The 25,893-nt window shown below is 45.2% G+C and overlaps 1 protein-coding gene across 1 annotated transcript in view; it reads right to left on the bottom strand.

The window, feature by feature from the left end:
- MTAP (methylthioadenosine phosphorylase) overlaps positions 1-25,893 on the bottom strand; it is a 384,186-nt gene that overhangs the window by 85,360 nt on the left and 272,933 nt on the right. The window contains exons 5-6 of the mRNA XM_086961491.1: positions 20,856-20,958; positions 18,586-18,825 (exon numbers count right to left, since the gene is read on the bottom strand). Of these exons, the coding sequence (XP_086817617.1) occupies positions 18,586-18,825; positions 20,856-20,958 (343 nt within the window). The remainder of the gene's footprint in view (positions 1-18,585; positions 18,826-20,855; positions 20,959-25,893) is intronic.

The raw sequence follows: 25,893 nt of genomic DNA, 5'->3' as shown, positions 1-25,893 counted from the left end.
ATTTCGCCTGCGCCGAAAAGATGCGCAGAGCGCATCTTCGGCGAGGCGAAACCTAAAAAGCAGCAACCATGGCGGCTATACTATAACTATGATCCTTTCCTTTCAACTTCTTTTAACGCCTTCCTTTGGCTATCTGGATTCTCACCTAGCAGCAGCAAGGGCGTTTTTGCACTTCCATGTGACAGCATGCCCTGCCCTGGACTGAGGCTGTAGGAGGCCACCACATACTGTGCCAGCCCAGACTGACCCATTGTCATTCTGTATTTGGCAATCAGCCCCACACAGAATGATAATGGGCGGGGTGTGGCTGCTTTTGTGCTTCGAGGAGTGTGAGGTGGCCCCATCAGGGATCTGAGGCTTTTTGCAGGGGAACAGCTCTGTTCCCTGCAATGCCTAAAATTAAGGCTGACAGTTGGATGATGTCCTGCCTGAGGATGAGCCCCGGCGTCAGTCCTCCCTCCGGGATTTGTGCACATGGGCGTGCGCAGGTCCGGGATGCATTTGTGCACATGGGCGTGCGCAGGGGAGGCAAGGAGAGGTGCTCCCGGGGGGCAAGCACCCCTCCTTGCCCCCCCCCTGCGGATGCCTATGTGCACACTCCCACTGGGGAATGTATCCGGACACATGACCGTTTGAGCCTGTCTTCATTCCACCTCTCGGCGACCTCACACCTCGCTGTCTACATCTTCCGGTGCCTGTCCCCTACGACCTCTCGCTTCATGCTCCTTGATACAAACATCCTGTGGGGTCCACCTCACTCGTGTGGGGCTCTTCAACAGTTTTTACTTTCAGCCACGGGTGCCTTGCAGGTTCTTAAACATGTGCACAAACATCAAACACACAGGCACACGCCACAAAAGTCAGTGCACATACACATATATGAACAGTGTGCAAGGATATAAATGCTGCCCGGGCACGCACACACAGGCTTATTAACACAAAATGTGCTTCACTTTCTTATATACCACACCCTCACTGTACATTCCACTTCTGACACAGTGTGAAGGCAGCTTTGCGGATCTGCCCTGACAGAGTGCTCCATTGAATCAAACAATAATAGCGTTCGCTATCCCTAGATATTGCATTGAGGAGATATTATTTTTTTTTTCTGGGCTTTGATGCCCAGAGCCGCAGATGGAGGGCAAAGGAGAGGCCTGAGCACCCTAGAAAAGGCAATCGATTCAAGGCGCGGTTCGGGGGAAAAGATTACCACAGGAAGCCAAGACATTGGCTTGGGGGTGAAGGGTGTCGCCTTTATTTCTCAAACAGCAGATGCACTACTGTTCCAACAAATCTCGGTGTCAAGCACCATCCTATGATTCTGGGCAAATCTCTCTGTGCCTACAAATAAAATGCAGATTTAGGATGAGCCATTGCACGCTGTGGGAGGAGGAAGGATGCAATGGCTAACAAAAACAATCACTTAGTGAAATCAACTCGGCTGAAACAAGCACCCAAAGGAGGGAAAAAAAGAAAGCAATGGACCAATAGAAAGCCAGCATTTCTGACTGCCACAACAAAGATCCAATGCAATCAATGGGCTTGGTTAAAGCCCATATTGTACAAGCATCAGGTCTTGCAGACAGCGCACGCGCGCTAGCTAGGCTCGACCTAAAACGATAAAGGAACCCTGGTTCTTAGAGGTCATAATCAGTGGCTTGCTCTACCCATGAATGCTGTTCTTTAACTCCCAGAGCACCACACCAGGGCACCGTTCCCTGTGTCTGCCAAAGATAAATCTAAGTTTTCCTTCAATGTTCTGCTCGCTGTTTTTTCAAGTTAGCCTCAATGCTTGACCCTCCGAGTCAGGTGAAGCCAGTACTTAATTTGTTCAAATGGTTGCAGGTATTGAGCACTGACACTTATTTCTGGGGATGGGGAATTATTTTTCATCATCTGATCTTGACTCCTACCAAGAGAGAGAAAGGCAGCAAAAGAACGAGTCAAAGAATGAAAGAAAAACAGTGGAAAGGAGAAAGAAAGCAAAAATGAAAAAGCACCTGCAGAGAGTCTATCTAGGCTGGTACAAAAAGAGAGACAAAAGGTGGGATCAAAACTAGCCAGAGTTGCTATTCTGAAATATAGGAATGTAGGCACTGGAATTATACAGCAGGGTAGGCCCACAATGTGCGGCAGGGTTGAGTGAATTATGCACCAAGAAAAGGGAAATTATGCAGCATAATGCGGCACATTTTGTGATGGTAATACTTAATTATTTTATCATTTTTACACTTGTTAACACTATCTGGGTGTTCCTTGTATCTCACTAGTACCAGCTTATCACCCAAATATAGCAATAAGCAACCAAAAGGTGACCAATCAGCCTTTGCAAATGGCCTTTCACTGTACAGAAATGTATGTTGCTGTGTTTTTAGTAATTGTTGAACCTTCTGAGCTAGAAACAATTTTTTTGTTTTTTTGTTAAAATCTGCAAATTATGCAGCAGGTGGTGGATTATGTGGCAAATGCAGCAAATCTATAATTATGCAAAAAAACACACAATCTAATAATTTCAGTGAACATTAATATAGGCATTCGAACAAGCTAACAGCAAGCGCCGTGGGAAAAATTATGAGCCCCTGTACTTTATTCATATATTTATTAATAATATTATTTTTCTTTACAAATTAAACACTGATGGGGCTTCTCCTGGTATTGGTTTCTCAGCTTCCCAGGCACCGGCACCCAAACATTCTTTGTCATTAGCTTCTTTCCTAACTCTTGACAGATTTGAGGGAACAAATGTGATGGCCAGACACCATTCGGCCTCCCTTCTGCCTGCCCACCGGTCTCTGGGTGGACTATTATAGCCTTATAGGCTATACCGGCTATTCAAGGTCCGGAGAGGGACTTTAATAGCCAGCATAGCTCAGCTACGAAGGGCTATAAGGCTATTAGAACATTCTGTCACTTGAGGGAAGAATGTTCTAACAAAAAAAACAAAGCCTTATGGGAGCGTGAGGGGATTGGAATCCCCTCAAGCTCCCTGAAGCCTTTGTTCACAGCCAGAGCTGTGAACAAAGAAACATTGGAATGTTGGAGCTCCAGGCTTATACCAGCCATTATAAGCCCGGAGCTCCTGACATTCCAATGTTCTAATAATATGTGGTTTCTAGGTCATGATGTGGGGCTGAAAGGCCGCTGTTAACCCCAATGTCACCTTTTTGCCCACTGACTACTGCTATCACCAGGAAAGTGAGGTTGGATACTAAGACCCTTTTTGGAAGCATTTAAAAAAAATAAAACCATGGAGAGGAACAACAGTCTTCTTACGCATCGCCCTAAAGTTTAGCCGGGGGGATGCTGGTAGGAAGTATTTAGATGGAATAACACTTCTTTGTTTCCATTCCAGACACTTTTGCTGAAAAAGTGCTCGCTTTCCCTTCAAGTATGTTGATTTGCTTGGTTCAATGATTGACTTTCTTATAAAGCGCCTCCACTATCTCCTTCATCGGTAATCTTCAACTGATACTCGCAGATTCACTACTGGTATCCTAACACTGCACAGACACGTGCCTCTGGGCTAAAAGATACTGTGGCTATTTCCTTCTGCACTGCCCTACATCCTCCTACCAAGCAACTATTTATGCACAGAGCTGCTGAGAATTCTTTATCTTCAGTGAGATTGTCCGTCCTGTCCTCACATGAGTGCCTCAGTCACTTCTGGCTGCGTGCAGTACTTCCAAACAAATGTTTACAGCCACACATGGCTCCAATTTTGCCTTGACAGCTAGCCACAAAACGATACCTGTCAGCAGGGTCGAATTGAGAAGGCAGACATTCGGGCATTGGTCAATGGGCTGGGGCCTCAGGATCACCTGGGGGTGGTTTTTGGACCTCTGTAAGCGGGCCAAAGAGACCCCCCTGCCACCTGGGCCAACACTTTTAGACCATTGGGGGGGGGGAGGGGGGGGGGGGGTGCAAGGAGGATGTGTAGTATGCAGGAGCCTCGCAGGGAGGCAGGTGATATTTGACCATTCTCATCTAAACCTCCAGCCACTCCCTCCCTAAGCAGCAGCAATGTGCTTTTTGACACCTCCATTGCCAGCTAAATGCCTTGAGGCTATAATGAGCTGGGGAGGGGGTAAGAGAAGTGGCCTCCTTGGCAGCCACGTACTGCACCTCACCCCCAGTGTCTTTTAGGCCTTGTTGGAGGTAGGGAGAGGATTCCATATAACTAAATGTAGCCCTAGGGTCAGAGCTGAAGACTTTCAAACTGGGTTCAAGTCCCAGCGTCAGCTCAATATCCTTTGATTCTGGGCACATCACCTGACACCCATACTGAAAATGAATCTGATCTTGTGTAATGTAACTGGTTTTCACGTCTCCATTGACTTTCAGCCGAGTTCACGCTATACAACACTATAACAACAAGCATTTACAATGCAATAGGTCTCGCAGAATTAAAGTTTGAGTTATTGGCATTGTGTATGACAATGCGTTGCATAACTATTTTAGCAAACTTTGAATTGGTGAGCAGTCAGAGTGTGTGCAAGAGTATGCTGTTCTTGAAAGCAGTGTGGTACAGAGTGCAGGAATTTGGATCACCTAAGCAATGTGGATGATGCACCTCACGCACGGGGCTGACGCAGTTATTATTCACACAGCTCTGATGATGCACCTCACGCACGGGCTCACAGTTGTTATTCACACAGCTCTGATGATGCACCTCACGCACGGGGCTGACACAGTTTTTATTTACACAGCTGTGATGATGCACCTTAGGCACAGGGTTCACAGCTGTTATTATTCACACAGCTCTGATGATGCACCTCACGCACAGAGCTGACACAGTTATTATTCACACAGCTCTGATGATGCACCTCACGCACGGGGCTGACGCAGTTATTATTCACACAGCTCTGATGATGCACCTCACGCACGGGGCTGACGCAGTTATTATTCACACAGCTCTGATGATGCACCTCACGCACGGGGCTGACGCAGTTTTTATTTACACAGCTCTGATGATGCACCTTAGGCACGGGTTCACAGCTGTTATTATTCACACAGCTCTGATGATGCACCTCCGGCACGGGTTCACAGCTGTTATTATTCACACAGCTCTGATGATGCACCTCACGCACGGGGCTGACGCAGTTTTTATTTACACAGCTCTGATGATGCACCTCAGGCACGGGCTGACAGCTGTTATTATTCACACAGCTCTGATAATGCACCTCAGGCACGGGCTCACAGCTGTTATTATTCACACAGCTCTGATGATGCTCCTCACGCACGGGGCTGACGCAGTTATTATTCACACAGCTCTGATGATGCACCTCAGGCACGGGTTCACAGCTGTTATTATTCACACAGCTCTGATGATGCACTTCAGGCATGGGGCTGACAGTTATTATTCACACAGCTCTGATGATGCACCTCATGCACGGGGCTGACAGAGTTTTTATTCACACAGCTCTGATGATGCACCTCAGGCACGGGTTCACAGCGGTTATTATTCACACAGCTCTGATGATGCACCTCCGGCACAAGTTCACAGCTGCTATTATTCACACAGCTCTGATGATGCACCTCAGGCACGGGCTCACAGCTGTTATTATTCACACAGCTGTGATGATGCACCTCAGGCACGGGCACACCATTCAAAAGTTTTGAAAACAAACCAAACATGCATTAAAGCCATCCTTTAAAACAATGTTAATCAAAACAATGCCACCTTTAAGATTAAATCAGGAACTCCTGTTATTGGAAATCATGTCTCTAATCTCAGAGGGACATCCTACACTTGAATTCTGAATAAAATGTCACATTCTGCATTCAGTATTTCAGGATTTGCTTTCCAAATAAAATGCTTACAAAGGCAGAGGCATAATATTTAACTTAAATTCCTGTGTGTTGCGATTCGACAATCAGTGTGGAGGTCCCCTGACATACACATATAATCTGTGCTGAACATTACTTTACTTTACCGTTATAAGATAAGAAAGCAGAGCGACATAGCTGCTGAACAGGAGAGCGAGCCCTTCTTAAAATGGCCAATGACTGCAATATGTGCGCGTGCACTCGAAAACGAAACCTAGCGTGGGGGCGAGACTTCCGTCTTGTGCGCGAAGCCCATGGAGTTCCTGGTCCGAGGATCAGTGGTGACGCGGGGCTCCCATGCCTGAGGGAGAGCCCCGCGGAGGCGACAATACACCGGATTGGCGGTAAATTGGCCTTGGGGGGCGCTCGTTTGTGTGTGTGTGTGCACGTGTATGTGTGCGACAGCGGGGGTGTCTGTTTTACTGTCTCGCTAAACTACACAGCCATTACTACCTACACTGTCTAGTAGTTCTTCTTTTGCATTCAGGATCCAGCAATTTCATTTTCTGGCTAGCAGGTAAACATTGTGAAACATTATGAACCAATCAGATATTCTAGTTGGCATCAATTTAGATGTGCTAAAATGACAAGAGTTGGATTTGTGGTGCTCATCCTTCTGCAAGTCCACGCTCATGAAAGGCGTCCCCATATGATGGCTGCTTTGATGAACTAGAACACATTATAAATAAAATGTTGTGTAGTTTTAAATGAATAAATAAATGTGCCTTTTATCATTTCATAAAGGTATTTCCTCTGGTACGATATAGTACAATGCTATTTCTATACTAGAGAACAGAGCGTCAACGCATGCACTAGCTAGACATTTCACATATTTTTCGACATTCTGGATTGATGTCTTCATTACAAAAAAGAAAGCAGGCAACCTGCCACATCCATAAACGCCTAGGCTAGTTGTCAAGTTCAAGTAATGAGCAGTCTGATGTGCTCTGAATAGGCTGCACCTGGCTGTCGGAATTTTCTTAGTTGCACTCAGTGACAGCGGTTGTAAAACTTCCCTTCATTAAAAAGGTTTGCATTTTTCATTTAGCGCAACCAAATTCTAAGAATGAATTATACATATGTTTTCATTACCTATAGTGCCGCTTAAAGTGGATCTTATTACCCCATTTTAGAAATGGCTTTACGAATGCTAAACAGAGGTATTCATATGCCAAAATTTAACGGAGATATTATAAGCTGTTTTTCCAAAAATTGAAATTTTCTGCTTGCAACTGGTGTATCTAGCAGCATTATAACTGAATATTTCGGCGTGAAGTATGTATTGGTGAAATTCCGAGTTATTTATTAAATCAGGTCAATTACACATTTAGTCCTATGAGAAGACAAAGCTAAGAATTCGCCCGAAAAATAATCTTGAGTAAGTGGGTAAAATATGGATTAACAACTCTGATGTAGAATAAGCGACAATCATTACAAAGTCACATAGTTTCACATTTCACCACAGTTTAAATTCTGTTATAACATGAAAATAATGTATTTTTACATACAATTCACACTCATGAGCTGCATGACTGCAATATGTGCGCGCGCACTCGAAAACGAAACCTAGCGAGGGGGCGGGACCTTCCGTCTTGTGCACGAAGCCCGCGCCCATGGAGTTCCTGGTCCGAGGAGCAGTGGTGACGCGGGGCTCCCATGCCTGAGGGAGAGCCCTGCGGAGGCGACACAACACCGGATTGGCGGTAAGTGGGCCTTGGGGGGCGCTCGTGTGTGTGTGTGTGTGTGTGTGTGTGTGCGCGTGTGTGCGCGCGTGTGTGTGTGTGTCTCTGTGTACGACGGGGGGGGGAGTGTCTCTGTGTGCGTGCGTGTAAGTGCGCTCGTGTGTGTGTGCGCATGCGTGCAGGGGGAGGTGTGCCTGTGTATGTTAGACAGCCACGGCGAGCGCGGCGCGTGCCAGTTTCGAATCGCCTTGCGCGCAGCCAGGATTGTCTACTGGGAAGCAGACACGGCCACAATAGGTTCTCGGCGAGAACGCGCTTCCGCGCGCTTAGCCGAGACCTAAAAATTAACCAAAAAAAAAAAAAAAAAAACAATATATATATATATATATATATATATATATATATATATATTCACTGAAAAAACCATAGGTTTTAGGCCATATATAGTTAGGAATTTGCATTTACAAAACCTTGAAAATTCACTGAAAAAACCATTGGTTATAGACCATATATAGTTAGGGATTAGCCTTTTCAAAACCTTATTTTACTCACACAAAACCATTGAAATTTCATATATAGTTAGTTGCACTAACTATATATCGCGCACCCGCAATCCACTGCTGATGATGTCACATATTACATCATTCATGACATGGTTAGTGACATCACTGATGACATCACTGATGACATCTCAAATGACATCACTGATGACATCTCAAATGACATCACTGATGACATCACTGATGACATCTCAAATGACATCACTGATGACATCACTGATGACAACATCCAGTGACTGTATGTTTCTGTAAAGTTAAAATATGTCTTACATATTGAAGAATGAGTGGATGTACAAGTGTCTGGAAGAAGGATTTAGTAGGTGCATGACTGACTGTATGAGAGAATGATTAAATGTGTCTTACTGAGTGCATGGGTTAGTGACTAAACTGTCTTAATTTGTGCATCATTATATCTGTTTATTTATTTATTTATTTATTGACATTTGTAGAGCGCGGCGAATACCCGTGGGCGTCTCGGCGCTAGTTAAGGGATGGATCAGCAATTGGGTAAAGAAGATATACAAGGCTATTGGTCAAATAACCACGTCTTTAGCTGTTTGCGGAATGTGAACAGGGAGGGACTTGCAGGAAGGGTGTTCCAGAGTCTAGGGGCGGCAACCAGGAAACGCCTGTCGCCCCAGGTGACTGTTCTAGTGCAAGGCACAGCCAAGAAGTTCTGAATAGAGGAACGAAGAGATCGGGTTGGGACATGATGGAGAAGATTCTGTTTGAGAAAGTGGGGACCTTGATTATTGAGTGACTTGTAAACAATACGCAGCGACTGTTGTTCTACAAACTGCTGCATGTGTTGATCAGTAGCTATATGAGTAACTGTATGGGTTATTCATTGGTTGTCCAAGTATTTGTATGGGAAACTGAGTGTGTGTGTATGGGTGGCTGGGAGGTGTGTGACTCTGTACATAGATGTGTGAGTAGTTGATTCACTATATGTATGGGTTCAAAAGTGCATGTGGAAACAGCTGTATGGGCGGTTGACTGTGCATGAGTGTATTGGTGAGTGAATGGATATCTCAGTGCTACATGTCAAAGTAAGTACATATGTAAAACACAGTACATGTTAGAGTTGACATATATAAATAACTGTGCATAAGAGCCAGTGAATGTGTGAGTGGCTGTATGGATCATTGTGAACATGTATCAGGGATTGTATAAGAGAGTAAATATGTGTTAGTATATGTTTGAATAAGTAAAGTGTGTATAACTGTATAGTTGAGAAAATGGAGGTGTGATTGATTTTTTTGCATAACTGACTAGGTGTGTGAGTAACTCCATGGATGAGTGACAGTCTGTGACTGTCTGTTTACACTGATTGTATCTAAGGTTATATTAGAGTCTGAAGAGGTTCATGGTATTATCACATGAATGATATCATCAGTGATGTGATCAGTCATGTCAAATGAGATGTTATCAGTGATTTTATCAGTGATGTCATTTGAGATGTCATCAGTGATGTCATTTGAGATGTCATCAGTGATGTCATCAGTGATGTCACTAACCATGTCATGAATGATGTAATATGTGACATCATCAGCAGTGGATTGCGGGTGCGCGATATATAGTTAGTGCAACTAACTATATATGAAATTTCAATGGTTTTGTGTGAGTAATATAAGGTTTTGAAAAGGCTAATCCCTAACTATATATGGTCTATAACCAATGGTTTTTTCAGTGAATTTTCACGGTTTTGTAAATGCAAATTCCTAACTATATATGGCCTAAAACCTATGGTTTTTTCTGTGAATTTCAATGGTTTTTTAATAGCAAATATCAAAAGCTGTCAAATGTCAAGTACGTGATAGGTAAAAACTTTTTCGTGTTTATGCACGCTGATGTGCTTTGAACGCTGCCCCCCCCCCCTCCCCTCTTTTCTCTTAGTAGTACTCTCTCTTTGCAGATAGTGAAGGGTAGTTAACGCAGGCCTTTACCCCCGTTGTAATCCGTCGTGCCTGCTTGTCTCTCCATTTGATTGATTGTTATCCAAGCATTTACTGTTTTACAATTGATTCTCTTTGGTTCATTCTCTATTTACAAACAAGCACAAAGCCGCAATACTCTGTTTAGTCTTTGCAGATAGTGAAAAATCGTGAAAAATCGTGTAAAAAAATAAAAGTAATCGAGCAAAATCAGTAGGCCACTAATTGGATCTCTTTTTGACCTCGCTAAAATAGAAATATTAGGAACAACCCTTCATGAGAAATACGAAAATAATGAGATGAACTGAGCTCCACACCATGAGGGCTGCAAGACAGCTCGGCTCCGTCACCCACCCCGCCCAAAATAACGACAAACCCTATGCAAATATTAAAAATATATACAACACACCAGCAAAGTAACAGGGTAAAACATTTTATTAAATAACTATTTACATAACTATTTTATACTTTTTGTTGCCCGATCCGGCTAGCTCAATCGATCGAGCATGAAACTCATGCACTCTGATAGCAAGCGTTGCTACTGATGCTATGCAGACCAAAACTGGTTTTCAGTTTGTACATTTTTCTAGATTTTTCCATCCAAGGTTGGTTGAGTTTGTAGAACGATGGCTTCAGATTTTCCACATACGGTGTGGTGGCGCGGACTGGGAGGGGGCGCTTCGCTCCTGCCCCCTCCCCAAGTAAAATGTTCATACGTGAAAGTACGTTAATGGTTTTGGTCCCTGAGTTGCTTCGATGTCACTGCCATTCTCAAATGGCATAAGTTCTGGATGTTGGGTGCCATAGTTCAGAGTTCTGAGCAGCGCTTGTAACACTGTCTGAAGCTTATTTCCACCTACTGCAGCTTCACTATTCTCAAAGTAAGTGAGGGTCGTTTGTGGACCTGACTGCATTTGAAAACAATGTGATATGGTACCTCCCTAAACCGCTTGACGGAGGCCCCCGAGGGGCGGTGTGATGGCACGGACTCGAAGAAGACGCTTGGCTCCGACCCCCTCCCCAAGTCTTATAGCACTGGTGTAGCCTGAGATCGTCCCCGACATAGGCGGCCGGCTCCCGGGGTCCGGCGGAACTTTTTGCCTTTTGATGACTCTTCTATTCTGGACCTTGTCCCACAATCCGTTTGACCTGAAGACACGCTGTAGTGGGGCGCCCCTTTACCGTTTTAGTTGCCATTCCGCCCGCTTTTGCTACACTGTGCCTCTTCCGCCATTCAGCTGTTTACCGCCCGCTCTTGCGACTACAGCGTCTCGCTCACCATATAGTTGAGTTGCTCCCGCTCTTGCGATGCAACGATAAGCGACTGCCACAGGACTCTCAAAATGGCGGCCGGCTCTTCAGATTTGGGCGTGGTCCACTAAAATGGCCCTGGGACACCTTGGAACTCGGACGCTTCCCTGATAGGGCTTGGGTCCCATTCTCGAAAGCGTCCCCTCAGCCGTGAAGATTCTACAAAAGTCTTGGGGGCCCCCGACTCCCGCAGGCTTCTGGTGGGGAGCGGCTGCCATGTTTGCTCGTGGAATGGCCACGACGTAGCTACGAGATGGTGGTGCTCTCATGCTGACGCCAGCTTTAGTCTGAAACATCCAGAAACACTGTAGACTATCAATTCGATCAGTTCCGGTAGCGCCCCAACATGACCCGGTAGAGACGAACTTGCCCTCCCCTCTTTGACTGATGGTTCTTGTTGCCTGTCCCCTCTGTTGTCATTTAACAGAACTTTTTGGACTGCTGAAAGGGGTTGTGTTCCGAACGCTGGTTGGTGGAGACATTTTGACTATATTCTTGACCTACGTTGTCGCGTAATGCGTTATATGACACGCCGCGTTAGCGCACCCGGAAGTGATCCGGGGCGCGGCGCGCAGCGCGTAACGTAAGCATAACAGGTCATGTGACTTGTTAATAAAACTTTTTATTGGTTCATTTTACTTTTGTTATTTTAATAATGAAAAGCTTGGTCATATGACCTAAAAAATACGCTTTTTATTGATTTCGAACATTTTTTTTAAAAAAACATATATGTTATAATGTTCCAGGCTAATGTACTTTCCCGGAAAATTTACAACTGTCCTGCAAGTAAAATATATTCCTTTTTCGAGAAAAAGGGCGTTTCTTTGTCCCATGACGGGGCAGTTGAGTAAAAGAGGCTCGGCCTGCTGTCTTACTCGCCGATACGCCTGATTATCAGATTCTTATCGATCACTTTATGTTGCAGGAGTGGAAAACACAACTGCCCTTGACCATTTATCTTTACTGCGTTCCTACGTATTATACCTTTTATCCGTCATGTAATTGGACTGCTTTATTTCACTTGCCTTTTACTGATTCGAAAACAGTGACTAAAAGTAAAAACTTTACCAATGTAAATACTACTACCATGTTTTGTTTTAAAAACCTTTATTGTGAAAATGTCAGTGTACAAATACGGGCCTATAACCACGTGGGCCGGCCACGGAGCAAACTGGAAACCTATATGATGAGGAGACATTTACACTGTAGAGGAACGTAACGAGCGGGCCATTAGGTTGCAAGAACTAAGGTGTCTAACAGTTGCGGAATTGGTGGACGTACATTTTGTAATTAAAATACGACAAAGCCACTTACAAAAAAATCATCTAGATATACATTTGCGGGCAAGTACCATGGGTGACGTTAATTCGAACTTTCAATAGTACAGTAATCAATAACACATCAGAACTTAATATCAATAGGGATGTCGAAATATTCAATCAATTCTCGTCCCCGCCCGCCATGAGCATCAAAACTGCATTCATATCTCGTGATATCAAGGTTGTTCAACCAGTACACAACAAGGAGTTACGAGTCCCATTTATACCGGCGCCATTTTGGGCGAGGCCGGGCAGGTCCAAGATATAGTCAAAATGTCTCCACCAACCATCGGCCAGACCAGAACCCCTTTCGGCCCTTTATGCTACAAGATGGTGTCTTCCATTCAGAAAATATTGTTGGCAGCATTTTGAAAGGAAAGATAAACAGCCGTTCTCCTAGTGAGTCTCACATTGTTACATTTAGGAAGAATGTTGAAGAGTAGTATGTTGAAAATCTGAAGCCATTTTTCTACAAACTCTCAATCAGCCTTGGATGGAAAAAAAAATCCTGAAGAATGTACAAACTGAAAACCAATTTTTGTCTGTATAGCATCAACAGCAACGCTTGAGTCAGCTTTGTGTGAAGCCGCCATTTTGATTCAATCAATAACGTCCCTCTGCACACATTCAGGGACCTGGTCGTGTCTTCAGGTCAAACGGATTGTGGGACAAGATGCAGAAAGGAAAAGGAAAAAAGTTCCGCCGGACCTCGGGAGCCGGCCGCCTATGTCATGGGCGATCTTTGGCCACACCAGGGCAATAGTGAAGCTGCAGCAGGTGCAAATAAGCTTCAGACAGTCTTACAAGCACTGCTCAGAACTCTCAACTATGGCACTCAACATCCAGGACTTGCCATCCGGATCTTGGCGCCTTGTGCTGGTTCCGACCTATTCACACATCGGTCCACTACTGACATCACCTCATAAGCCAACGGGGCACCCCACGCCGACTTTCGGCGCAGCATTGTAGGATGGCCACACCAGTGCGGCAACTTGCTGGACACCACCTCGGTGCCATCCGGATCTCGGCGCGTTCGAGTCACTGTACCGCAAGAGTGACCGGAACTCAGCTGGACACGCCGTCTTTCGACGCAGCATTGTAGGATGGCCACACCAGTGCGGCAATTTGCTGGACACCACCTCGGTGCCATCCCGATCTCAGAGCGTTCGAGTCACTGTACCGCAAGAGTGACCGGAACTCAGCTGGACACGCCGTCTTTCGGCGCAGCATTGTAGGATGGCCACACCAGTGCGGCAACTTGCTGGACTCCACCTCGGTGCCATCCGGATCTCGGCGCGCTGTGCTGCCTTCGGCATACTGTAGCCGCAAGTGCGGACGCAACTCAGTTGGACGGCGAGTGAAAAGATAAGGGGCGCCACACTGCAGCCGAGGAGCCTCCATCTTGGGGGAGACGCACAGCCCCCACTGACTGACGCGACCTTACAGGCCAACGGGGCGCCCCACGCCGACTTTCGGCGCAGCATTGTAGGATAGCCACACCAGTGCAGCAACTTGCTGGACAACAACTCGGTGCCATCCGGATCTCGGCGCGTTGTGCTGCCTTCGGCCTATTCGCACATCGGTCCGCTACTGACGCCGCCTCACGTGCCAACGGATTTTCTACGCTTTTTGTAGCCCTATGCCGCATAACAGGGCATGTGACTTGTTTATAAAACTTTTCATTGGTTCATTTTACTTTTGGTTTCCTAATGATGGAAGGCTTGGTCATATGACCTAAAAATAACACTTTTCATTGGTTTAGAACATTTTTTTTTCCAAAACGATGAAAGCCCCACCTTGTTTCTGGATGTTTCAGACTGAAGCTGGCGTCAGCATGAGAGCACCATCATCTCGTGGCTCCGTCGTGGTCATTCCGCGAGCAATCATGGCAGCCGCTCCCCACCGGAAGCCTGCAGGAGTCGAGGGCCCCCAAGACTTTTGTAGAATCTTCACGGCTGAGGGGACGCTTTCGAGAATGGAGCCCAAGCCCTAGCAGGCAAGCGTCCGAGTTCCAAGGTGTCCCAGGGCCATTTTAGTGGACCAGGCCCAAATCCGAAGAGCCGTCCGCCATTTTAAGAATCCAATGGCAGACGCCTATCGCTGCACCGCAAGAGTTGGCGCAACTCAACTACATGGTGAGCAAGACGCTGTAGCCGCAAGAGCGGGCGATAAACAGCTGAATGGAGGACGAGGCACAGTGTAGCAAAAGCGGGCGGAATGGCAACTGAAACGGTAAAGGGGTGCCCCAGTACAGCAGACGAGCCTCCACCTGGGGAGGCCCGTTCACGCCGCCTCCCCCACGCCCCCCCCCCCGGGGCGCCCCACGCCGTTTTTCGGAGCAGCATTGTAGGATACCAAAACCAGTGCGGCAAGTTACTGGACATCACCTGGGTGCCATCCACATCTCAGCGCGTTCTGCTGCCTTGGGACTATTCGCACAACAGACCGCTACTGACGAGGCCTCCCCCCGCACCACCCGGGACGCCCCACGCTGTTTTTCTGAGCTGCATTGTAGGAAACCAAAATCCAGTGCGGCACCCAGGTAACATCACCTGGGTGCCGTCCAGAACTCGGCACGTTGTGCTGCCTTGGGACTATTCGCACAAAAGACAGCTACTGACCATTGTTGCTTCTTTTTGCCAAAAAATTTTAAATGTATTTACAGTTTTTGTTGCGTTCGATATATTTATAAAGTTAATAAAGTTTTATAATCCTACTTTGTTGGAGTACTATATATTTTTCAAAAAATCGGGTGAATGGGGCCTTGAATCGGGTTATTGTCATGTGTGGGCTTTGGAAGTGTGCTGCTACAGGATCGGACATTTCAAACTCAAATGCACGTTCTTTTTCTTACCTTTCCGAAGCATGGAGCGCAATAGCAGGCAGAGAAAGGGTGATGCAAGTGTTGAACACTGCCTGGCCTGGCAAGTTGCTGGCAGTGCCCCCCCCCCCCCCCCCCCCCGCCCGCTCCTGAAAGAGGGCACACACACACCGCCGCCCCGAGTACTTCACATGTCTTTAAAAGACCATGCGCTTGTTAATGAGGCTTAAATGGTTTATCACCCCTTCTAGAGCCCCTGCATCGGCACTCTGACGTTTCCTGGAAGAATTAGCACGTAACACAATACCAAGCCCTGTCAGCTGAAACCCCCGAGGAATCGAGTTTTTGCTTGCAGGAATCGGGAGGCGGGAGACTAGCACTGAAATCGGTAGTCTCACGCCTGAATCGGGAGGGTTGGCATGTCTGGATTCTCTGCAGCTGGGGCCATAAACTACATCCGCAGGGCTAGGTGATAGCCTGGGACCGGCCTGGACAATCGGACACAGAGGAAGAGGAGTGTCAGAGGGTGCGGTAGTGAATAGGGTGAAAGGGAGGTGTCGGGCGGGCACAGGGTGTGATTCTCAGGGAAGAGCAGCGCAGATGGGGGGAAGTTTATGGCCCATGCATGAGAGAGAGAGCGGGGGTGACCAGTGCGTGGGGGAGATGCTTGCGAGGGTGGGGAGCCGTGCTGAGAATCGACGGCGTGCAGAGAGTGGGTCTGGTCAAGGCATCTAAAATGGCTGCCGTGCACGACAAAATTGTGCCATTGGAAAAAAGGCAAGATGGCGCATACAATGTTTATCAATAAGGATTCATTTATAACAAAATATTTTATCGCAGTGACAAATTGGCGGTCAACACTTCCTGATTTCCATCGAATCGAACGTTAACAGACGTCACGCAGCAAAAAAAAAAAAAACGCTCACGCACAGCCGCTGGAAGACATGTATTAACATATATGAGCCTCCTCAGCCACCCTCAGAAAACATAAGGGATCAGGATACGTCTCCCGCACCCCTTTATACCTAGTAATTTAATTAAAACGAAACACAAAATGGCGAATTCCCGTTTCGCTACCAGTTTGCGGCCCAGTTCGCGGCCCGAGAAGCACTTCTACCGTGAAAAATCAATTTTTTTTTATTTTCCCCACGGGACCCTTTAATAACCCCAACATCATTCCTAGGGGTCAAGAGGGGTCTACCTTGCCCCCTTTCATTAAATTCCCCCTTCGTTTTTCACCTCTTCTTCTCTCTCGATCCTACCGAGAGATAAGATGGCGCACGCACAGCCGCTGGAAGACATATATCAACATATATGAGCCTCCTCAGCCACCCTCAGAAAACATAAGGGATCAGGATACGTCTCCCGCACCCCCTTATACCTAGTAATTTAATTAAAACGAAACACAAAATGGCGAATTCCCGTTTTGCTACCAGTTTGCGGCCCAGTTCGCGGCCCGAGAAGCGCTTCTACCGTGAAAAATCAATTTTTTTTTATTTTCCCCACGGGACCCTTTAATAACCCCAACATCATTCCTAGGGGGTCAAGAAGGGTCTACCTTGCCCCCTTTCATTAAATTCCCCCTTCGTTTTTCACCTCTTCTTCTCTCTCGATCCTACCGAGAGATAAGATGGCGGCCGCTCCGGACTGTTTAGAATGTTGACAGACACCAGAAAGCCAATCAGCTTCGCATCGCAAAGTTCAGTTTCGCGAAAAGTAAGCGGACCGGAGCGCAGCCCGGAGTGCTGTTACAGATATATATCTTGTTTTGAACGTTAATTTCTCAAAATCCACTGGAGCACATATATTGAGACCTAGCAAAGGCACATCGGGCTAACAGTCCCTACAATTTTGCCAAGTTTCGTGCAAATCCATTCAGCCGTTCGAGCTAAAAGTGAGGCCAACCGCCCTATGGAAAACTCAATGTTAAAAACGCGTTTTGGGACCCCCCTTTTTTCTCGGCCCCCCCTTGACGAAACCCCCCCAAATTTTCAAGGGACGCTCAGAAACGAAATGTGCCATTTTCCTGCAAATTTCAGCCGATTCCGTCCACAAACGCCAAAGTTATTAGACAAAGAATTTTCAAAAATCCCATAGGGAAAAAATCCTAACTATATATACCTACTGGCGATAGCCAGTAGGTAATGTATATATATATATATATATATATATATATATATATATATATATATATATATATATATATATATATATATATATATATATATATATATATATATATATATATATATATATATATTTTACTGATGTGTAATCCTCTGCTAGTACTGTACTGTACGGTGAGAGTGGGCATATCAATTTACCTTTGTGAGTATGTCAGTGCCCTTAAACTTATGAGTTTGTGGCTCTTCACTAAATCTTTTCCGATACTTTTCCACAATGGAACTGGTCTGAGTTTTAGTGCAGCAAAGGGCTGGAGTATTTTGCTACCTAAGGTGGGAAGGGAAGTGACTCATCTCCATACCTTGGCGGGGGTGTAAGGGGAGGGGTTTCTACATGTGGAGAAATTATTACCCATGGGAGGGAAATAAACACATAGAAACAAAATTGTATTTTTTCATCGTGGATCTGCCCACAGTGTGTATCATGTGCAATTACACATTGAGCAATAGTAGTAAATCTGTACCTGTGAGGAAGTTCCCTTGTGAACCAGGCCACATGTTGGTTATTTGGGTGCTCAATTACAACATCTAAAAGCTAGTCTTCACGCAAAGTTACGACATACTCCCTTCCATAGCACACATTTATTAACACCAGCATTGACATTTCAAATAATTACTGCTATAAAGTATATGCATCTGTATGAACCACGTGTTGATTAAGATGTGCTTTGTGTTAAATTGAGTGAGGTATATATGCATATATGTTAAATAAAGTCTCTAATTTACAACAGAAATTCAAATGATCACGTAATATTTATAACAATATGAACATTGCGGATTACATTATTTCTTAAATCATTGAGTAACTTATGTTGGAATTTTACAACTTATTTGTTACATTTTTAGATGAATGTAAATAAATCTTCCTCAGAGAGGGGTGCTACAATTCCATTAGCTGTTGTTTTGCACCCATTTAAAACGCAGCGACATGGCCATTTAGTATACTCACTGCTTCTTCATGCTCCTTCCAACAATCATAGTCTGTTGCCATAGCGACACTTGCGTAGCAGATGCCAGCCTCTTTGGCAAGGACTACTTCTGGGACTGTAGACATGTTGATGACATCAGCTCCCCATTGACGAAACATCAAGCTTTCTGCCCGAGTACTGAAGCGTGGCCCCTCAATTGTTATCATGGTCCCTTTTGGGTGACATTTAATCCCAAGCTTCTTTGCAACTTCCATTAGGACCTGAAAAGGACATATATGCACTGTTATCTTTCAGACCATATACCTCAGTGTTAAGGTGAGGCTTCTAATAAATTGACAATGCGGTAAGTAGTGACAAAGTAGCCTACATTTGATGCAATATGGAAAACGTCATCTGACCCATTTGTCCCCTAAGATTATCACTCAAAACAGCTAATCACAAAATAGCTATTGAGATACAACATACACAAAATATCTACTGCATAGAACATGGCTGCTCAAATTAGCTACAATGAAGATCATGAACATTCATATGTTGTTTAGAGCCTCTCTTTCGCATCCTGACTGTTGAGACAGGAAAGTGTTGATTAGATTGCTCAGCCTACAATGTTTACATTAAGAACTAAAGGTACCCCATCACCTCCCGCGCCCGACCACATCACCCCCCACCTGAGAAACCTGCACTGGCTCCCCGTCGACAGGAGAATCTCCTTCAAGGTCCTGATCCACGCACACAAGGCACTCCACAAGACCGGATCAGCCTATCTCAACAATTGGCTCTCCTTCTACGTACCCAACAGGAAACTCTGCTCTGCTGACCACGCCCTGGCCACAGTCCTGTGCATCCGTAGAACTACTTCCGGAGGAAGATCCTTCTTCCATCGCGCCGCCAGGACCTGGAACACCCTCCCCCTTCAGGAGACAAATCAAGACCTGGCTCTTCGACTAATAGCAGCAGCACCCCGCCCCAGCGCCTTGAAATCCTCACGGGTATGTAGTGTGCTTTACAAAATACTTGATTGATTGATACCCCTGAAGCTCTTATCGAGCAGGAAATGCAGACTTTATGCCGCAGTAACATCTAGTACAGTCATTTTCAATTTGCCCGACACTAAACTCTAACATTCTGGTGGGACGGGGGAGGTGGGGGGTACCTAATCTGTGCCTAGGTTTCATTGGTTTATCATCTGTTTTCTTTTGGGGGGGAATTGGTATGCTGCAAACCTGTATTGAATCCTGTTGACATATGGGCCTTTGGGCCAAGCTGTATCATGAATAAAACCGGATTATTATTTGTTATAAAAAAGAAAAAAAAAGAGAACTAAACGCCCTCCCTTTCCGTTCTCGGAAGATCCCCTCTTTCCTTTCTCATGATATCAGTCTCTGGCACCTGTGCACTTGCTTAGCTTCTCCCAAAATCATGCGATTTGCATGGTAAGCATGGTTGCAAAATGCAGTGGGCCTGTCTTAGACTTCAGTGGATGAGTAAAGGCAATCGGGGAATGTATGAACCTCCTTCACAGTGATTCATACAAACCCATTTAAATGTTTTTACAAAGTCCAAAAGTAGGAGTTTGCTTTGGAAAAGTAAAAAGTAATGGCCTTAAAACCATGGGAGTTGTCTTCCATGGACTGGGGATCCTTTTCATTCCTCAATGCCAGACTGTTCTTGGCGGCAATGGACAGATAAAAGACATAAGCCATCATACTGCACACTTTAAGTAGGGTGGATGGTCAGATGGCTTCCCTCCGACGGCCCGTACTCCCCGGGCCATCAGAGGAAGGCTTATACAAATTTTACTCCATTGGCATATATCTGGTGGTCAACCCAACTCAAAATTGTTTGGGAAGACAGTTTTGAAGACAGGGTACTCTGTCTCCACCAAACTCTAAATTAGGCCCTATTTGTTTGTGCATTGACCTTGCTTACAGCAACACTCACTTATATTTGGCTGTGGAGGACCCCCTTATCGGCTAATTCTGAGATAGCTCTCAACACACACACACGCACACGTGCGCACACACAAACACGCACACTGAAAAATAAAGTAAGGTTAAAGTGATACTATAGTTAGGTGTAAAAAATTAGATAACGCAATGTTTAAAACCTGAAAAAACACTAACATTTGGGAGTTAATGTTTATTGATATTCACAAAAACCTTTTGATTTTTGATAGATTAAGAGAGATTGGTAATTTCAGAAGTCATTCACTGCATTTCGGTTCAAGGTATCTGACAAATGAGTAAATAAAAAATGTAAAATATCTTTACGGATTATATGGGCCTCTCACCTCTCTAGTTTTGTTGCAAAAAGGTTCAGCCATTGGAATATGGCATACCCCTGGAAGACAGGCAGGACTCCCATCGTAGAAAGTTTGATGTCTTTTGGTAGTCCTGTAAAGGTAAAAGAGAAAACGCTGTTTTATTGAACACATGTTGATGGAACAAAACTAAAAAAAGACATTAATTGACTTCAGAACAATAACTTAGGGCTAGATGTAAGAAGCATTTTTGGGCTTATTGGGAAGTACAAGGCCCCAATTTAGGTTTTGCGATTCAGTATTTGGAAGATGCATGTCGAGGGCGTCCCTTCCTAACACTAACTTGAAATGGTTTGTACGAAAGTTTTGCGACCAAAATGTGTTTGCAAAACATTCATCATCATCAACAAACATTATTCAGTTTTTTGGATAAAACCATAAGTGTCAATCAAACATGATTAAAAACATGTTCCACAATACAGGTTAACAACTGTTAACCTGTATTGTGGAACATGGCAACATTGGATTATTGCAATAGCTTATTTCTTGGTGCCCAACAGGGTGTGCTCAACAAATTACAGGTACTACAAAATGCGGCGGCTAGGCTCATTTTGGGGATCCCTAAATTTGCCTACGTATCTCAGGAGCTGGTCAAGCTGCATTGGCTTCCAATGCGAAAGAGAATTCTTTTTAAAGCTTTATGCCTTGTATTTACGTCCTTACAAGGCAAGGGACCCTCATTCTTTCGGCAGTACTTCCATTGGTACCGTCAGACTAGAAATCTTAGATCAGCTGATATGGGGTTGATCGCGGTGCCTCGTATTAAGAGAGCGCGCTGGGGAGGCAGAAGCTTTGTGCTGTGCGCAGCCAAAGCCTGGAATGCCTTGCCCCACACCCTCAGAAAACTGACGGACCTCATGGCCTTTAGAAGAGCTTTAAAGACATGGCTGTTTAACATCTGATCCCCTAACCTGCCTATACCTCAGGAGTAACACTTAGCGCCAGGACACCTACGGGTAACAGAGCGCTCTACAAATGCCTAAAATAAAATAAATAAAATAAACTGTTGATACATCAAATTACACTGAGTTTATAATTAAAATACATAGATTACAGTGCAGAAATTAATCACAACTTGACCTGAGTTTTAGGGCTGACCTTAAAAAATGAAGAGTGAACAAAACAGTATCTGTAGAAAGAAGTTGTAAAAAGATAAAAGCTGGTTTAACCCTCCTGAAACCAAACCTTTTCAGGAGAGGGATAATAAATAATTTTCTGGGACGATCATAAAAACTGCAGAACTATAAAAAGTGCATCATGTCCTGAGGAGACTCTCCGTCGTAGCCACAGGGCATGCGACACTGACCTCTGTGGGAGCCACAAAGTTGAGCCAAGAGATAGTGGAAAAGACTGCGCTGAAACCTCGTCAATAAAAAACGATTGTAAATGCTTTTGAGCCCTAAAAGATATGATTCGGTGGTTGGCACCGTTTTTAACATAATGTGCCTACGCACACTGAACTTGCACAGCTCTACTCCCTCTCTTTCTCAACGGCTCCTTCTTGAAAAACACTCTTTGGCCCATAAATAGCCCCTCTTACATATACTCTCTGGTCTAGTGAATAGTTCTGCCCTGCCTAGCCTCAAAAGGCCTACTCTTATGTACTGAAGCCATCGAATACGCAAAAGATGGTGAAGCGAAAGACAGTCCTTTAAGAAGGGTTTACTACGTGTATTTTCCTGCTCGGCCCAAATCCTGAGCCATAATGCCAGGGCACGAAAAGCCAATTCACCCGAGAGGAAAGGCATCCCAAGTTCTTCATGCAAAGAAATACTTTGCGGCACAGAAAGGGTTCGTCGCAGGAAAGAGTTTTTGGCGATGTGCAGGGCCCTGGTCCCAATATGACCTCAGATCTCGCGCCCCTAACTTGCCTTTGAAATACATTTTGCTTGGTAATTCTTCAAGAGTGCCCCTATTGGTTTCCCTCCCACTCTGGTGGCAAAGTTAAAAACAGCTGCAGAAGATTTCACTAGTTCCCCTTTCTTCCGAGTAGTAGTCTTGGGTATTGGTGATGATACTAGCTAAAAGGTAAAGAGCTTTGCTGTACGAGGTCCCACCTGCATAATAAATGATTTTGAGTGATTAACCGTCAGGTCCAGGTCCTCCATAAAGTGAGTAAAAGAACTCAATAAAAGTTGTAGGCCCTTTGCTGTCCACGCCAAGAGGACTGGGTCATCCGCGTATAGGAGGACTGGCAGACTGCGCTTGCCTACCTGGGGACAATCAGCTTTTGTGGCCAAAAGGGCCTTCTCTAGAGAGTTAGTATACAAGTTAAAAAGGAAGGGTGCTAGTATGCACCCTGACGAACCCCTCTATTCATTTTTATTTGATGGGTCATTTTGTGTCTTTTGTATAGCGAACAGCTGCCCTTGAGTCTCGATGAAGGTCCTTGAGAAATGAGATGTTACTATCAATGCCAATGGTATACATCAACTGCTATAGCTTAGATCTATTAACATAATCGAATGCTTAGGATAAGTTCATGAAGGCTAGGTATATGGTGCTGGAACGGGCCACAGTATAGTCAGAACCATGTACAGATTTAAACATTGTTCCACGGTGGAACGGCCTGGGCGGAAGCCATAATGAATGTCACTTAAAAAGTTATTTTCATCGTCCCAAGATACAAGTCTATCCAGAACAATGCAACCCACCACATTTACCACAGGGTCCAGAAGAGAAATGGGCCTGTAGCGAAGGAAACTGTCCCGGTCTCCCTTTTTAAAAATCGGGACAATGATCGACAAGGCCCAAGAGTCTGGGCGACCAACCTGGATTGCAGCATCAATGACAGATGTGAGAACCGGAGTCCAGGTGTCTACATGGGTGATGTAGAGATCAGCCGGGATCCCGTCAGGCCCAGGTGCCTTATTTTTAGACAATCCTAGAATACCAGCCGTCACCTCCTGCGTTGTAAAAACAAGGTCAGCATTGTCTACCTCCCTTTCCTCCCTCTGCTTTAGCGGGATATCTGACCGAAAAAGGCCCACAAAGTGGTCTACCCAGTCGTCCTCCGTAATGTGGGCATCCAAATAGGTACCATTATCCCCAGATAGAAAGGGACTATTAATGATGCCCCAGAACTTTGAGCTAGTGCACAATGTGCTAGCCTTGACTAAATCAGACCATGCCTTCCTTTTCAGGGCAGACTTACGGGTAGCTAAAGCATCCTTATATGCTCTTCGTAGGCCTTTAACTGCCACCTGGTCCTGCGCCCTAGCACCCAGCGCTTTTCTCAGGGTCCTGGAAGCGTGGAAACACACCAAATGGAACCATCTTGGGCCTGACTGCTTGCGGCCCTCTCGTGGGGCCTGTAGTAACTTCCCTATAGAAGTAGACATTTCCCCAAATGTGTCCATAATGTCTGAAGCGCTTGGCTCACCATCATTACAGATGGCAAACTCTCTGTGACACTGAGTTTGGAGGGACTCATGAAATAGCTCTGGTACTATATGCCCCCACTTTAAGCTTCTTCCTGCTTCTCCCACTGTTATTGGGGTACCTATATTAATTCTACCAAACAAAGCTTTAATATGCCCTGCAGCAAACAGGAGAGCTACTTCCAGGTAGCTGGAGAGCTACCAATAGCTCACAAGCTTCTCATTGGAGAAGCCTGGCGTATACTCACCTAGACAGAAAAATCAATGACCTGAGAAACAAGCATTTGCAATGCAATAGGTCTCGCATTTAAGCGTTTGAGCTATTGGTATTGTAAATGACAATGCCTTTTATTTATGAAAAATAAAGCATAAATAAAAGCATTGCCATTTACAATGCTAATAGCTCAAACTCTCTTAAATGCGAGACCTATTGCATTGAAAATGCTTGTCGTCTATTTATGGTTCTTCCATGCTGGTTAGGGAGAAAAGTTCAAGGTGGGTCTCACTTTCCAGTTCCTCTGACAAAAAGCGAACTGTGCCTTGTGAGATGGTGTCCCTCAGTGGGAGGGTGAGATTATGAGTGGACATGCACGAATCAGTGGTTGTGGTATGCCAGGAAAACAGGAACCACACCCAGTGCCACGTAAAATAAGAGCAACGAGTTCAACTCACTATATCCCCTTTCCAAAGGTCTTCAAATACTGTCTCCAAACGCCTTGCCCTCTGACCTCTGACCCAGACACTTTCACCTTTACTTCCCAGTTAATTGACTAGCTCTATTTTCAGAGTTCATTAGAAGCTCCCACTCGCTTTCTCTGCCCAGGTCAACCCATCCTGCACGCTCTTACTTCAGGTACCAAAGGTGCATTGTGCAACTCAGAGCTTTGCATGACTATTACTGGAGCCCCATTAGAGGCACACGGGGAGTCTGCAGGAGCGCTCATTGGGCTGACTGATCGGAAATACTTACTGTTCAAAGCCTCCAAATATAGGACTTCCGGGTCGCTCCATGCCTCGGGAATTTCAGGATTTCAGGTCTGACCTTTGTTTTTGAAAATCATGTTTTTATCATGTGTCGTAGTCTATGCAGGTCAACTGCAGCAAACGAAGACTACCAATCCCAGAATGCAGTGGTCTTTTGAATGAACAATGGTGCCATTTTGACACAGTGATCAGAAAGTCCTTGCGAACTCTTACTGTCCTTCCAGGTGGCTTGAGGCGTGCGTTGTCATTGTCACCCCAGCCACTGGAACCAGTATAGAGCTTTCAACTACTCCGTGATATAGAAATGTCCTGAATACTGAGATATATTAGTGGGGTTATGATGAGCATATTGGACGTTTTGGGACAATTGTGGTGACCGGACAGCTGAAACATTGAACGTTGCTCAAGATTTGTTAATTTGTTTGCAGTGTTATATATCTCGAACTCCACCCAAAGGTATCCGAGCGCTTTACATGATCACCAGTTGCATTATATGCAGACAAATGAATTTTTAGGCATAGAGAGATTAAATTATTTGTGTAAAATAACAGCATATTGAGCCTCCAGCCAGGACTCTAACCCAGTTCCGCAGCTTCAAAGTCAGCCTCTCTAGCCATTATGCCACACACTCTTCCAATTACATC

This window comes from Lissotriton vulgaris, chromosome 3_1, assembly GCF_964263255.1.
Source record: "Lissotriton vulgaris chromosome 3_1, aLisVul1.2, whole genome shotgun sequence".
NCBI lineage: Eukaryota > Metazoa > Chordata > Amphibia > Caudata > Salamandridae > Lissotriton > Lissotriton vulgaris.
The sequence above is the reverse complement of the archived record's forward strand: the minus strand, read 5'-3'. Positions and strand labels throughout refer to the sequence as shown.